Source organism: Gobius niger (genome assembly GCF_951799975.1).
Source record: "Gobius niger genome assembly, chromosome: 11".
Lineage (NCBI taxonomy): Eukaryota > Metazoa > Chordata > Actinopteri > Gobiiformes > Gobiidae > Gobius > Gobius niger.
The window spans coordinates 28,339,295-28,353,869 of record NC_136862.1 but is presented as its reverse complement, the minus strand read 5'-3'; the positions used below and the strand labels follow the sequence as shown (position 1 = coordinate 28,353,869).

Here is a 14,575-nt window from a genome sequence, read left to right as displayed (position 1 = left end):
AAAACTTTCGAGAACTTACAGCCTATATATTCAGGGCCCGGTTACAGTATTTAGGGAAAATCGATGTTTCAGTACTGCCCCTTCCACGGACCACCTTCATAACACCACATTATGCATTAACAGTTTCAATTGTACAAAAAGATTTTCACTTTATTGAATTAAACCGTATTTTGTAATAACAGGAATGATAGCGGCAGTTAGCACGCAGCTCGATTAGCCTTTGCTGTCCCTTTAAACTCTTAATATTAGATTTTTCTGGAAAAGCCTGTGAAATTTTAACAGCGATTTTCACTTCCTATAATTGAACGACAAAAGAATCGGAAAGCTTTGTTAATGTTTTAGAAATCTTTACAAAGTGTTACCAAACAGCTTTCCTCATTATGTAAGAAGTTATTGCAAAATGAACCGCTTTGAAGTGTTATAACACTTATACAGTTATGCATACCCCCCTTTGTTACTGCATGTGAACTTTGTGCACAGAGCGGAGCAGCAGACAATGTACTAAAGGCGTTCTCGTGAATCAACAGTGTGGATTAGTGCAGAACCAGTCAAAAAACATAATATTACACTTTACTTCCTGTTATGTGTGTGGCTGTGAGCTTCTTTTAAGGCGAGACACTGCAGGTGCAAGGGGGAGATACTTAACCGACATAAGAAAACCTGCAATAAACTTTCCGTTTCTTATATATATATATATATATATCGTAAGGCATTTTGTGAGTAAAAGTGACCAGAAGGCGACGTAATCTGAAAAATGTATTGAGACAGGATTAAATTCATGGGTTTATTTTGTTGACAATTTAACCTCTTACCACCCGCCTGAACCAAATGCATTCTGTCCTCTTTGGCTATTATATAGGTCTGTGTAACACCTCATTTGAAAGCTAAGGCCCACAAAACTGATCTTTTTCCTCACGTTGTTGCTGCGTTTTGTGTCACCTTTTTGTAATTTTTGTTGTTGAATTTTTGTCACATTTTTGTTGAGTTTTTGTTGCGTTTACATCCTTGTTTTCTTCTCATTTTTTGTGGCTGTTTTGGTGCTTTTTTCCTAAGAAGCTTTTTTGATTCGGGTAAAGCCAAACTCGAGATAATGGGATCCGTTCAGGTGGGAGTTAAGAGGTTAAAGGTGCACTATGCAACTTTATATGTAAAAAATAAAAAAATAAATATTAGTGTGTTTGGGGGGTTAGCTTTGTGCCTTCGCTTTCCATCCTAAAGATACTTCAGGATCAATTTTACTTCAGGTTTTTAAGGGTTTCTGGCAGGTTTTCGGAATGGAATGTATGCGTAACCATGGATACGGTCCAATCAGCAGAGAAAACCTAAAAACAATTGATCCTGGAGCGTCCTATAGGCCATAGGGATGTTAAGTAAAGGCGCCTGGTCACCGAAAGGTCAAAAATGATTCACATCAACTTTTCTTTTTAACATAAAAGTTGCATAGTGCACCTTTAACTTAATAGTAAATATGTGATGAATAGGGGGTTAACCTTTTTTTTTTTTTTGACACATTTTGACTCCGAAAAGACGACTGACAGTAAAAATACCTATTTCATCACATTTTGCCTAAAATGGTATAATTAGGTAGCGTGTTACAGGTTACACGCTAAGAGCAAACTGGGCTTTTTGCTGCTGTGTCTCGCCATGAATCGCTCGTCGGGATAAATAAAAGTCGTTTGAGTAGTCGACCAAGTAGCTGTCTATACACGATAATCCTTATTCTGATCACTACTGTCGGAATAATCTCAAAATCTGCAGTAGTTAATCCCTGTATGTGAGAGTATGAAGCTGGTGTCAAAGTTCTGATTGGTTCTAGTCGGTCTTCTTGTCTTTGGCCTCCTCGTCGTCCGTGTACTCCGTGGGCTCCTCCCCCGGCTTCAGCAGCTTTCCAATGTAGTCGTATTTAACTGTGGGGGGGAAACAATTCATTTATATGACTCCTTGTACAAATACTTAATCTTGACAAAATCTTGAAAATTTAAAAAAGCGTAATTCAAACAAACGGTCATATTTAGACTGCATTGAAATTGCAAAATAAAGTTGATATTAGTGCGCATCTGACCTTGATGCCTTTACTTTACCATCACGGTGGTCTCCAGGACGCTCCAGAATCAATTGTTTGAAAGGTTTTCACTGCTGACAGAGCCTCTCACCAGAAAACCTAAAAAACAATTGATCCTGGAGCGTTCCTACCACCATGACCGAAAGTAAAGGCGCCATTTCAACTACTCGTACAGCCTCTGGGTCACTACAAGGTCAAGAACGCACAATATCTATTTTTCTTCGCATAAACAGTTGCATAATGCACCTTTAATGCAATGTAAATATATTTTTGCTAATTTGTTCTTTAAAAAGATGACATTGCAAATCATCCTTGGTTATAAATGTAGTTGTGTGCTACAGGCGGAATGTAATAAACTTGTCCCTATCTGATAAAAAAACAGAAAAACAAACAGAAACAAAGGAACGTCTGCGCCGCCATCGTCTCATTTGAAGTTAGTGGGAAAAACGGATAATTGGTTGAAAGTAAACTCTCTGAAGTGGGACACGCATGCTCCCCTCAGAGGGGTCAGGGGTCTGTCCCACAACAGGCTAACCACTCTGGTGTTGTTCTGGTGTTGGTACTGACAGGTGAACTGCTGCTCCCACTCGGACAGACTCTCCAGCTGCATGGTGTTGAGGTCGGAGATGTCGTCGTGCTCCTCTTTCAGCGCCTCTTTCCCCAAACAGAAGGTGGCCAGGCCTCGGGACGCGTCTCTGCCAGCGAACACTCCATATGGACCCTCTGCCACAAAAAAACAACAACAAAAAACGTGATTTGTTAGTGTACAAGGTCGTAATAATAGGGTGATCAACCCGGGCCTCGATCGACTGCCATTCATTTAGCACCCTCAGTCTTTCTCTTTTTTTTTGGTAAATATTCGGTAACTGTCTTGAATATTGTGATGAAGATATTGTTGCAACATTACACTACAACTTTTTTTTTGTCACAACCTCCATTATCACAAACATTGGAGTTTGCGACCTCTGCAATTCACGTTTTCTATTCAAATTAAATTCCACGTGATCTAGAACATCCTGAAATGATCTCGCAACCCCCATGGGGGTCCCAGCCCTTCAGTTGTGAACCACTGTGTTCAACCTTTAACTTAGTCTGTACCAACTGAGCTCAGCTGCACAGAACAACCATTATGGTAAAAATAGTTAAAACTTTGCTTACTATAAATGATGTTTCTCCGACCAAGGCAATGAGCACCAGTGAAAGAAACATGAACTGAAAAGCACTCATTAGGCCTGGTCCAGGTCCTCCAGTCTGTACTTTCTCAAGGTTCATTTATTTGGTTTGGCCCTGGTTTCTTCCACCAAACACATGCCGTGTTTAGGCACGCCACCACATTTTATAATTTTACATAACAATATGAAGTACAAGTCACTCATACAGTACTTTTTACTTCTACTTGAGTGAAATTTTGAAATAACAGTTTGGTTACTTGAGTAACACATTGGGTTACTCTTCCCACTGGGAGTAACATTTACTTAGACTCCAAAGAATTTTATTGAAAACTAACTAAAAACTAAATTAGTTATTTTCATCTAATTTTTATGGGGTGGTTAATGTTTTTTTTAAATTGTCTGTCCTATTATGTCAATAGAAACGCATAAATCTGACTTTTAAACGTATTTACTCAGTACTCACAGTAGCCCACTAGTATTTTCATCAAGTACGTTAAAACTATTTTAAAGTAACATGACTCTTACTCGAGTAAATCGTGGCTACTCTATCCCTGCATAGCGGTGCGACCAAGGACAAAGCCATGAATAGCACCCATATATTTCGGTACACGCTTCTCCATGGGTGTCAGTCCGGATACCTGTAATGTACTGACATTCTCCATGCAGGAAGTTAAACAGTTCTACTGTACAGAAACATATTTATATTATATATATAATATAAATAACAGCTAATAGTCAATATTTTAATAACACAAGTTACTTTGAACAAAATGTACTCATGTTTAAGTAAAAAAAACAAAGTGAAAAAACTACTTCAGTAATGTCGTCGTGCTCCTCTTTCATAGCGCTTTTTTGAGCGTAAATGTTTCATTTATGTTTTAGGCTGTTATAATCTCTCAAAGGGTTGAACATAATGCAAAGATACTGATATTTCCGATTAAAATAGAATAGAATGCTTTATTTGCCATTATACACAAGTACAATGAAACTTGTTTGGCTCTCAATGTCTATATCTTAGATAAAACAAATCATTATTAAGATAAGACAAGTTTAAATCAATTGAATTTGATTATTTTTACAGATTTTGGTAGTAACAGATTACTCTAGTACCAAAAAAGTACTGTACTGACTCTAAAGTACTCTAAAGCCACTTTAAAAAAAATAGTATGGTGTAATAAAACTACAGAGAACAGTTACTTCAAAAACAAATGGAACTGACTTCTATACGCCTTTAGGCATAAACTGGCCAAAAAAATAGTTTTATTTAAAAAAAAAAGACTGGTCATGTTGCATCTGAGTCAGAGTTCAGGGCTGTTGTGAAATATGAGTCGACCTGCCTCCAGAGGGCGTGGCGTGCTGCAAATGACAAAATAATATAGGACTTTGAACTGTCCAAATGCGCGATAAAAGCCAGTGATGTCAACATGGTAGAAATGCAAATCAAGCTTTCCAAACATAAAGGCAAAACTGAGCTCCTCTCGCAGGTCTGATGTATCATATTCGATGATGTTTGATAAGGATGTTGATCGCACGCACATTTATTATCATGCAGTAATAATAAGAAAAAAACAAGATGAAAAAACACATATTCTTCCACCTTTCTGCACCGTTACCTGGTCCGTAAAACTTCTTTCCCCGCGTCACGTCAAAAACTTTCCCGTTCACAGCCATAAGTATGCGCTCATCCTGCACTCCGTCGTAGGGCTTCAGGTCCTCCAAGGTAAAGTCCCTCTTTTTCAGCTTGGGCAGCGGCTTCTCCACTTCGCCGAAGTCAGGCTGCTTGTCCCCGCGCAGGATTTTGTACACCAAATACAGACACAAACTGAGGAGGGTGAGGTTTAAGGGGGAAGTGAAGATTTCTTGCAAAATTCCGCTGGTTGTGGAAGTTATCTCGGCCGTCTCTGCTTCAGCCATGTTGGAGGAGGTTGTGACTGAATTTGTCACCCCGTCCGGTTTGCGTGCGAGTGCGGTTCAGGGTGGGACGCCTCAGCCAATCACAGCACGAGTTCATGTGGATAAACTTCCACGTTCACCCACTTAAACGTTTTGACGCAAATCTAAGGCCTTACACTTTCGTAGAATGTATTATTTACGGGACCATACCGTTTTGGCTATTTTATGAGTGTGGAGATCCGAGGCGGAGAAACAGTCTACATAAAAAAAAAAAAAATGGGTTAAATGTCAGCGAGAGAACCCAGCAGTGTTACACTTTTGAGTACAGACAAATACAATAAAATAATAAACGTATAAACAACAACAAACACAACGCATTTTGAAACTATTATTATTATTATTATTATTATTATTATTATTATTATTATTATTATTATTATTATTATTATTATTATTATTATTATTATTATTATTATTATTATTATTATTATTATTAGTAGTAGTAGTAGTAGTAGTAGTATTAAAAAAAATACATATATATATATATTTATTTATTTTTCAAGACATCCGGTGGTTATATCAAACTTCCGGTTACCCTCGAAACTACAGCTACAGATATTTTTGAGTTCCGCCCCAAAATAAACAACCTCCACTAGGGACTCCAGATAACCGCTTGTTCTTCCCCAATGCTTTATATAATTCATACAACATTTACACATTCTTCTGTTTCGATTTTCTGGCCTAATTGTCCGTTTTTTGTTTTGTTTTGCCGCGGTGTTCGGTCCGCGCTGTGGCACCATTTCATTTCGCAACAACAACACAGCAACAGCAGCAGCAGCAGCAGCAGTGCCTCGCCAAGTCACTACCAACATCCAACACCAATCTCCTCGGAAAAAAATCAGCAAAACACCGGCGTCTAAGCAACTACCATAAACCAATAATTAAAAACAAACACTAGGCTTTAAAACAGGTTTAGGTGGACCGGATGACTGGGTCGTTGCTCCCCTGAAACATCGGACGTGGAGAGAGTTGTGGAGTCATAGAGGCACAACCATAGATCTGCTCAAAATAGGTAAGTACATGATGTTTTTTCTGAAGCTTGTGGGGCTTGGGACGACGTTAACGAAAGCAGATTGTGCCCTGTCACACTCTGGTCATAATAATGGGATTCTTTTCAGTTTCGATCTAGCCACCAATGATCTACTAGTCTGCGATGACATATTTCTTATCTTGTGTTGATTTAGAACACAGTGCTCTATTACATCGCACTTTGTGTTTAAAATGTTCACCCTATTGTTGACTTCTACGGACCTAGGCTGGAGACACAAGCCTAGTCAATACCCACTGTACTGTACTGTTCGTACTGTAATGTACAAAAATAAAACAAAGTAATGCAATGGGTTATGCAGTTTAACAAGGCAAAGCACTAACACCCCAAGTTATCCCAATTTAAAAAACGATGATTATAAGGTTTAAACAGATCGAAGGTCATTTTTGGTGTTTAAATAGATTGTATCCAGAGGTAAAGACTTTCTAGCAGTGAGAGTTTGTGAAAAGTTTTGTAATAAAGAATAACTGAGGCAGATCTGGCCCAACAATCAGCTTATTATACAGGTTCTCCTCTTTTAGTCCTATTTACACCAGCATGAATCCTCCTTTTAGGTGTAATACTAGTGATTCAGATACAAAGACTTCAACAGGTCATTAAAGATACCACTTTGGAAAGCCACAAAAGAGAGATTTCAGGGGATGGAACCAAGTATTAGTAAAGAATGGAGGGAGTTTCAGTCTCTTGAGTTTCGCTCGGAGAGGACATGTTGAAACCAATGCAAAGCTTTTAAAGGAAGTCAGTCTGGTGCAAGTTACCGCCACCGAAAAGATAAAAGGCATAATCCTCCTCCACACAAAGTACCACCGCATAAAGTGTTTGGTTCATCACCAGAACCCAGCCAGTACTAAATCTGTGCCAAACTAATGCTGCTGTGTTCATTTTTAGTCTGTTATATTTTTGCTGACTAAAGCTAGATTCAAACTAAAATTAAAAGTAGTTCATGATGCTGAAACCAGGACTTCAAAACAGAACCCCATAACAGTGAATAGGACAGATCTGGTGACCTGTGCCTGTGGTACAAGGACCCTGATGCAGAGCAATGTTTATCAAGAACATACAAAATGTAAAGTTCTGGTGGACTAAATGTACCTTTAAGTTGCGTTGACTAAAACTAGACAAAGACAAAAACAAATATTTGGCCATTCTGAGTAAAACCTTTTAATCAGTCTTGGCTAAAACGTTATTGTACACAGTGTTATTGATGTGTGAATTGTTTCTAGATTGTACTTAACCTGTTTACCCTCGCCTAAACTGAGCACATTATCTCCAGTTCAGTTTTACCCAAGCCTAAAAGCTTCTCGACTGGAGCTTACAGCCTCTGGGCCTGAGTTACGCCTCATTTGAAAGCTAAGACCTTCGAAACGGACCTAAAATTTTTCCTTCCTTTTGTCGCTTTCTTGTCACTTTTTTATTGCCTTTTTGTCGCTCTTTTGATGCTTTATTTTTACTGCGTTTCCATTTTCCTTTACGTCTCGTTTTGTCGCTATTTTCCCTCTTTTTCGAGAGCCTTTTAGATTTGTGTAAGGTCGAACTGGAGAAAATGTGCTTGGTTAAGGCGGGGGTTAAGAGGTTTAATGTAATTTATTTCTTTGGCCGGCACGGTTCATGTGCATTACACACCACGCCGGATTGCAGCCCTGAGTTCATTTCCATCCCCGCACTTCTAATCATCCTAAGCCTCCATGCTGTACATGTTCTCAGTGGTACGGGAAAACCGCAGGACCTTGGCAGGCACAGGGAGAACAGCAAACTCCACAAAAAAGGTGCACCCGGCCTTGAGATTGAACCCGGGACCTTATATTTGCTTTTGGTAACTTCATAGTAATACTGTATAAACTGTATTTTCTCCTAGTATATTCTGCATACTTTGGATAGCCACCATAGCTCTTTTAGGGCTACAAGATGCAAATGCCAAGGCCCTTTATCAGGTTTTATTTTGCTTACAACAAGGAAAGATTTAAAATAAGTCATTTCTAAATATCCCTGTTCTTCACAAGGATGAGTTTATGAGCATGTTTCGCAACTTTCAGGATCACTTTTCGTCAAAAACTAGCCCGGAAGCTCATGATCGATAAAGAAAATGCAATACATTTAAATGGACAGTCTTTTTTCCCACCAAACACGACTACACTAAAGGAGGACAAAACTACTTTCATTTCATAACTAGTAAGGTAAATCAGGTACAGGGCCTTTAACCCAGTGACCCATTTACAGATCATGAGCTGTAGGTTCACTGTCAGGAGAGTTCCTATAGCTGGAAGATTAACCCCGCATGTTTTAGATTAGATTCGATAACTGTATTTTTTTCCTTCTTGTCAGGAGTTCAGCGACCGCCATTGTTGTTGTTGTTGGTGGCGAGGCCGCGCTTCGGTTGGCGGTGAGAGGGCTACTGACCCAGCTCTTGACGCCCCCCCCCCCCCTCCCTCTCCTGGACATGTGCGCGATGCGGGTGGACGCCAAAGTGGTGATGCTGGGGAAGGAGAGCGTGGGCAAGACCAGCCTCGTGGAGAGATACGTGCACAACCGCTTCCTGGTCGGCCCCTACCAAAACGTAAGGCACCGTTCGATTCATTCTCGCCCAGCGCGACCGTTTTCAAAACCATTTTCTAACCCAAGCGCCGCAAGTGAATGAGCGAACTTAAGTAGAATGAAATGCCAGCGCTGGGGTTTTCAAAAGTACTTCATCTGCCAAATCAAAAAGCGCCGAAGTCCCGTAATGTCATGTTGTTTCTGCGCAGACGATCGGAGCTGCGTTTGTGGCCAAAGCCATTCAGGTTGGAGACAAAGTGATCACTCTGGGGATATGGGTGAGTTTACAGAATTGTAACGGAGAGTAACTAGAAGCCGCTGTGGCTCAGTGCAAACTTGAAACAGTGAGAAAATGAAATGCATAAAGCGGTTAATGTTGAATTTCAGGACACGGCCGGATCTGAGAGGTACGAAGCCATGAGCCGAATCTACTACAGAGGAGCCAGAGCTGCTGTGGTCTGTTATGGTCAGTAATGCTACTACTTTTACTAACTTTTCTAGATTTCTTAGCATTAGTCTTATGTAAGGCTTTTCCACACACTCACTCATGTACCACTCACACCTAGCTGGCATTTCCCTCGCGGCCTCCTAGTATTAGGCTCATGTAGTTTCTTTTTCTATTACCTACCGCAATCAATATTCTAGAATTCATTTAATGACTTTTAAAATGACGCTTTCATGTCAATACGTTTGTTAAGTGACGATGTCATGGCTCCACTTCCGGGTCCAGCGTAGCTTTAGCCCTATTCACTATAATGGGCTGCTCTAGAGCCAACTACAAGGCTCTTTTTAAACATCTGCTCACACAGAAATACTACATTTACTCTTGATTGTCTTTAACATCGTCTGACATTAATTATTATTATTTTCCAAACACAATGAAGGTTTATTTTAAATATAAAAATATCTTCATTTTGCCTGGAGAAATGGTGAGCAATATTATTCTAATAGGCTAAATGCACGCGAGTGTCACCCTGATCTCCATTATTTCTCTATGAGTTAATAGCAGCGGCTTGTCTAAAAAAATAAATAGCTCAAGATTACATAGCAGGCAGTCAGTTACTGATGTCGCAGTCACAGCATCATGTTTTAAACATTGCGCCAAACCACTCGCTGCAAACTTGCTGCTCATCACGTGTTTTTGTCTTGAAGTCTACAGCTAACACTAAATGAAAATTTAAATTTACTCAAAGTTAGTTCAGTCCATGTTCACACGCGCCCGCACCAGACGTTGTACCATCAGCCACGTAGCAACGATCAGCTGTTCAACAAACTTATTCCCATGACAACGGGCATCTTCATGAAAAACAAAGTTTCACTGCAGCAGGAAGAGAAAGACGGGAAAGAGAGACGTACCTCGATGTTTTAAAGGAATAGGCCACCGTTTTTACATACTAAAATATGTTCTTACCTCACTTTAGTCGAGTTAATATATCCCCGTCTGGTCTTTGTCCGTGCGCTCTGTCACGCAAACGGAGCACATACGCAGCCTCTCCCACATGTCACATAGCTCCAAAAAAGCTCACGATAGAAGCTACCAAGCTCTTCCACGTGTTCCCTATTTAAATAAAGTTACGTGAAGTGTTTTCATGCGAAGTATATTTACACAGAAATGTAACGTGTCGATTTTATAAGCAGATCAAAAGGGGGACTATATTGTAAGGCGTAATGATACGAGGAGTAAAACGTCCGCGCAGTAACTCCCAAAGGTTATTGACGGAAGTGAGCGGGGGAAGTCTTTAGGAGTTACTGCGCGGACGTTTTACTCCTCGTATCATTACGCCTCACAATATAGTCCCCCTTTTTATTTGCTTATAAAATCGACATGCTACATTTCTGTGTAAATATACTTCGCATGAAAACACTTCACGTAACTTTATTTAAATAGGGAACACGTGGAAGAGCTTGGTAGCTTCTATCGTGAGCTTTTTCGGAGCTATGTGACATGTGGGAGAGGCTGCGTATGTGCTCCGTTTGCGTGACAGAGCGCACGGACAAAGACCAGACGGGGATATATTAACACGTCTAAAGTGAGGTAAGAACATATCTTAGTATGTAAAAACGGTGGCCTATTCCTTTAAAGTTGATCCATTTTGCCTCGTCAGAGCAGTAATCCAAAGGTCCTCATGCAGCGCGGATTCATTCTTTCTTTGTGCAAAAAAGAGGCGTCAAGGCGAGAGTAGTTCAGCCCGAGGTCAACCGCATTCACACCACCTAACGAGAGCCTGTGTGATAACGGCCTTAGAAATGTGTTTTTGTTTATGGTTTCAGATTTGACCGACAGCAGCAGTTTCCAAAGAGCGAAATTCTGGGTGAAGGAGCTTCAGAACTGTGAGGAGGCAAGACCCCATTTTTTATGTTCATACATTAGTTTAAGATAAAGATGAGTGGATTTTATTCAGTAATTGACCTGTTTAAATGTCGCTGCTTGTTCCTGTTTTTGTTGCAGCATTGTAAGATTTACCTGTGTGGGACAAAGAGCGATTTGATCCAAAGCGACAGAAGCCTGAGACAGATCGACTTCCACGACACACAGGACTTCGCTGAAGGTAAAACCGCAGCCGTTGCTATGACTCAGTTTTAATGCAGATTCTCAGGAAAAAAAACACTTCCACATAGGAAAAGTCACACGGACACGCTTAAAAATCTGTCTCGGTTTTTATTTCCTGTTAATACATCGTTCCCGCGGGCAATACAATTCCGCCACACTTTGGTTAATGCAAAACATTTTAAACTTTCAGAAATCGGAGCTGAACATTTCGAGACTTCAAGTAAAACAGGAAACAACGTGGGTGAGTCACTGCCACGGCCACTATTTCAGAGCTGTGGGGTTTTTAACGTTTTTTTTAAACCATGACTAAAACAGTTTAGCCACGACTTGGGAATTTTTTCTTTCAAATGTTTTGCATAAATAAAACTATCAATTGAATAAATATATTTTTCTCCTCTTCCACAGACGAGTTGTTCCAAAAAGTAGCAGAGGATTACAACGATGCTGCCTTACAGTTCATGACAGGTGAGCAGGGATTCATTCAAGGCCGTTTCCGGGTCAAGGGCCATTTCAAGTCACGGCTGATGAGTGTGGCAAGACTAGGTCAGCCCACTTTAGCCTCTTTTCCACCGGCAGACACTACACAGCCCAGTGCCTGGTCAACCCGGGTGGTCGAGCTTTTCGACTGCCGAGGCTCGGGCCAAACCGGTCTGATCAGACCGACCTCTGGCTGTGGCCAAAGCACAGAAGAGAGACTAATGTGACATGAACAAACACTGCCGTCTGATTGGCCAACGAGAGAGCGGACTGCCCTCACTATTAACACGCAGGTCAGACCGATTTAATATTTCACAACATCATCGCTGTTCTAAAAGGGGATTTTGCCAATATTAGTGGGTGTTAGCAAAACATTAGCATGTAGCTTACCTTCATAATTGTCTTTTAGCTGCTGTTTCCTCCAGTATTTGCCTTGGCACCTCTGAATGATTCCAATGATTTCCATCTGAAGGCAGCATTTGTCTACATTTGTTCTCATTGCGGCTAAAAAAAACTTTTAATGACAATCTGTACAGCGTGCACATCTGTGGGGGCGCCGCTAACAACTGCGGTTGTGTCGTGTTGTGTTGTGTGGTGTAGTGGAAACGCAAGCGTGTGTTGGGTAGAGTCAATACGTGACAAGGCGAGTACATAGATCGTGGCGTGCATGGCAGAGCCGTGGTCAGTTAAAAATGTGGCTCTTGTGGGTCTTAAAAGCCAGCGTATGTTTTATGTCGCGGCCTGCACTAGCACTAACCAAGACTTGGATTGGGGTGTAGAAGTTTTGGTAGCAAGCCTTTAGCTCAGACCCCAAAAAACACTATTTTCAAGTTAATTGTTTTTCAGCTTTTCAGATCTGGCAAATCAAACATTGTGGCTCTCAAAAGCTGCGGTTCCACATAACACGCTTGTATCCCGCACACCTCGGTCTGTGTACTCGCCTTGTGACATATCTTCTATAACCAGTACACGCTAGAGTTTCCACGCCTTTTGGTGGGGCTTATCGAATCATTCAGAGGTGCCAAGGCAAATACTAGAGGAAAGAAGCAGCTAAAAGACAACTATGAAGGTAAGCTACATGCTACTGTTTTGCTAACACCAGCTAAATGCTAATATCGGCACAATCCCCTTTTAGAACAGTGGTATTATGTTGTGAAATGATAAATCTGTATGACCTGCATGTTAATAATGAAGGCTGTCCTCTCTGTTTGCCAATCAGAGGCTTGCAGTTTGTTGTTTTGTTTTGTTAATACCAGTACCAGTTTAGCGCGCTTTGGCCACAGCCCGAGGTCGGTCCCAAAACGTGTTCCTGCCTGGTCAGCCCGGATAGTCCTGGCCTCGGCAGATACTCTCCTAACCGGCTGGGCAGGACCTACCAGTGCACACCCCCCTAAAGTGTTGTAACTTGGGCTTCTGAACACACGGTGGCGCAGTGGTTAGAGCTCGTGCCTCACAGCTCAAAGGTCCAGGGTTCGATTTCCTGCTGAACGCGGCCTATCTGTGTGGAGTTTGCATGTTCTCCCCGTGTCGTGTGCGTAGGTTAGTGGTAAAAACATGTGCAATAGGTTAGGTGTTTCTGACCACCAGCCTGGCTCCACATCCTGGAGATGGGTCCCCGAGAGCCGGCCCGACATTGAGGATGGGTCAAATGCAGAGAACTAATTTCTCTACAGAGATTTCTCTACAGAGATTAATAAAGTATAACTTATCTTAACTTCTTCAGGAGTGCACTCAGGGTCGTCTGCAATCTACATCGGAATCATTTTAATTAGAGATCATTGTAGGGAGGAGAAACTGGTGCTCATCAAGTTTAAAACCTCTACAAACATCGTCTTTCATTTGACTGCGATATCAACACAGTATGAACATATATCAAGTAATAAATATATTGACAAACTTATCTGACGGCTTTTCTCTTTCCCACAGAGGAGACGGGAATAGACCTTGGTCAGAAAAAGGATTCCTACTTTTATTCATGCTGCCACAACAACTGAATGTGCTGGACTTTTCAATTGAGTCCTGGGACTGAAAAAAAAAAAAAATAGGTTGAACCAGGACAGAACAAGGAATAAAGGAGACCGACACTGGTTCGTATGTAAAACTGCACCGAGACAGGAGGCGGAAACCGGATTCTCTTTTCAAACTGAACTGTTGACGTTTGGAGGAGAATGAAGGAAAAAGAGGGAGGAGCCCGGAGTTTGGTCGTTTCTAAAGTTTACAGTGAAAATGAGCTGCCTGACAATGTTTAAGTACAAAGACTTTTATCACTGAGAGACACTGCATCCGCCTTTGAATGTCGTTCTATAAAGACAAAGTTCTTGCCCCATTCACTGCTTTGTAACATTTGAAAACACTTTACAAAATTTAAGTTTGTAAAATGATTGATTCACCAGATGACAAATATTAAATGTGTGAATTTTCAAACATTGAAAAGAGAACCGATATTTGCCGATAAAAATTCTTACTTACGTATTACTTCCCCATTTTCTTACCTATGAGGGACAGTGCAGACTGTAGAAAGGAGAGTGCTGAAGGACGTGCGCCAATGCTTGCTCCACATGATTGTTCTGACTAATCAGCGCAGCTCGAGCGGGGCAAGACGAGGTCTTAAAAAGTTATTTTTAAATATATAATAATTACCCAAAAAATCTGACCTTTTTGAAAGTTGTGGATCCTGTTGTGGTCGGCTGAAGATGAGTTGTTTGTTTTTACTTGAAAAAAAATAATCTGACTAACCCCAGTGTTGCTACTAAACAAAGAGCGGACGGTACTCGATCCAG

General features: G+C 40.9%; 2 protein-coding genes across 3 annotated transcripts in view; one reads left to right on the top strand and one right to left on the bottom strand.

Annotated features, from left to right (window-relative positions):
* rab24 (RAB24, member RAS oncogene family) overlaps positions 1 to 14,224 on the top strand; it is a 48,279-nt gene extending 34,055 nt beyond the window's left edge. The window contains exons 2-10 of one of the 2 annotated variants that reach the window (XM_079566004.1): positions 5,960 to 6,199; positions 8,558 to 8,789; positions 8,977 to 9,045; positions 9,155 to 9,233; positions 11,039 to 11,106; positions 11,217 to 11,316; positions 11,509 to 11,559; positions 11,724 to 11,783; positions 13,722 to 14,224. In XM_079566004.1, coding sequence (XP_079422130.1) covers positions 8,673 to 8,789; positions 8,977 to 9,045; positions 9,155 to 9,233; positions 11,039 to 11,106; positions 11,217 to 11,316; positions 11,509 to 11,559; positions 11,724 to 11,783; positions 13,722 to 13,789 — 612 coding nt within the window. In that variant the 5' untranslated portion in view covers positions 5,960 to 6,199; positions 8,558 to 8,672 and the 3' untranslated portion in view covers positions 13,790 to 14,224. Of the gene's footprint in view, positions 1 to 5,841; positions 6,200 to 8,557; positions 8,790 to 8,976; positions 9,046 to 9,154; positions 9,234 to 11,038; positions 11,107 to 11,216; positions 11,317 to 11,508; positions 11,560 to 11,723; positions 11,784 to 13,721 lie in introns of those variants that run through there. The other variant, XM_079566003.1, reaches the window with a different exon arrangement.
* Positions 1,616 to 5,185, bottom strand: pgrmc1 (progesterone receptor membrane component 1). Its single transcript, XM_079566554.1, has 3 exons — positions 4,848 to 5,185; positions 2,630 to 2,785; positions 1,616 to 1,907 (listed from the first exon to the last, which is right to left on the bottom strand). Exons 1-3 carry the CDS (start codon positions 5,146 to 5,148, stop codon positions 1,813 to 1,815), a joined length of 552 nt encoding a protein of 183 aa, XP_079422680.1. The 5' UTR covers positions 5,149 to 5,185; the 3' UTR covers positions 1,616 to 1,812.
* Positions 14,225 to 14,575: the final 351 nt, after the last annotated feature.

Coding starts and splice junctions, on each gene's coding strand:
- pgrmc1 (XM_079566554.1), bottom strand. CDS start 5,148: ATGGCTGAAGCAGAGACGGCCGAGATAACTTCCACAACCAGCGGAATT. Junction 2,786..4,847: donor AAAGAAGTTTTACGGACCAG/GTAACGGTGCAG, acceptor TTTTTGTGGCAG/AGGGTCCATATGGAGTGTTC. Junction 1,908..2,629: donor GTGGGAGCAGCAGTTCACCT/GTCAGTACCAAC, acceptor TCCCCCCCACAG/TTAAATACGACTACATTGGA.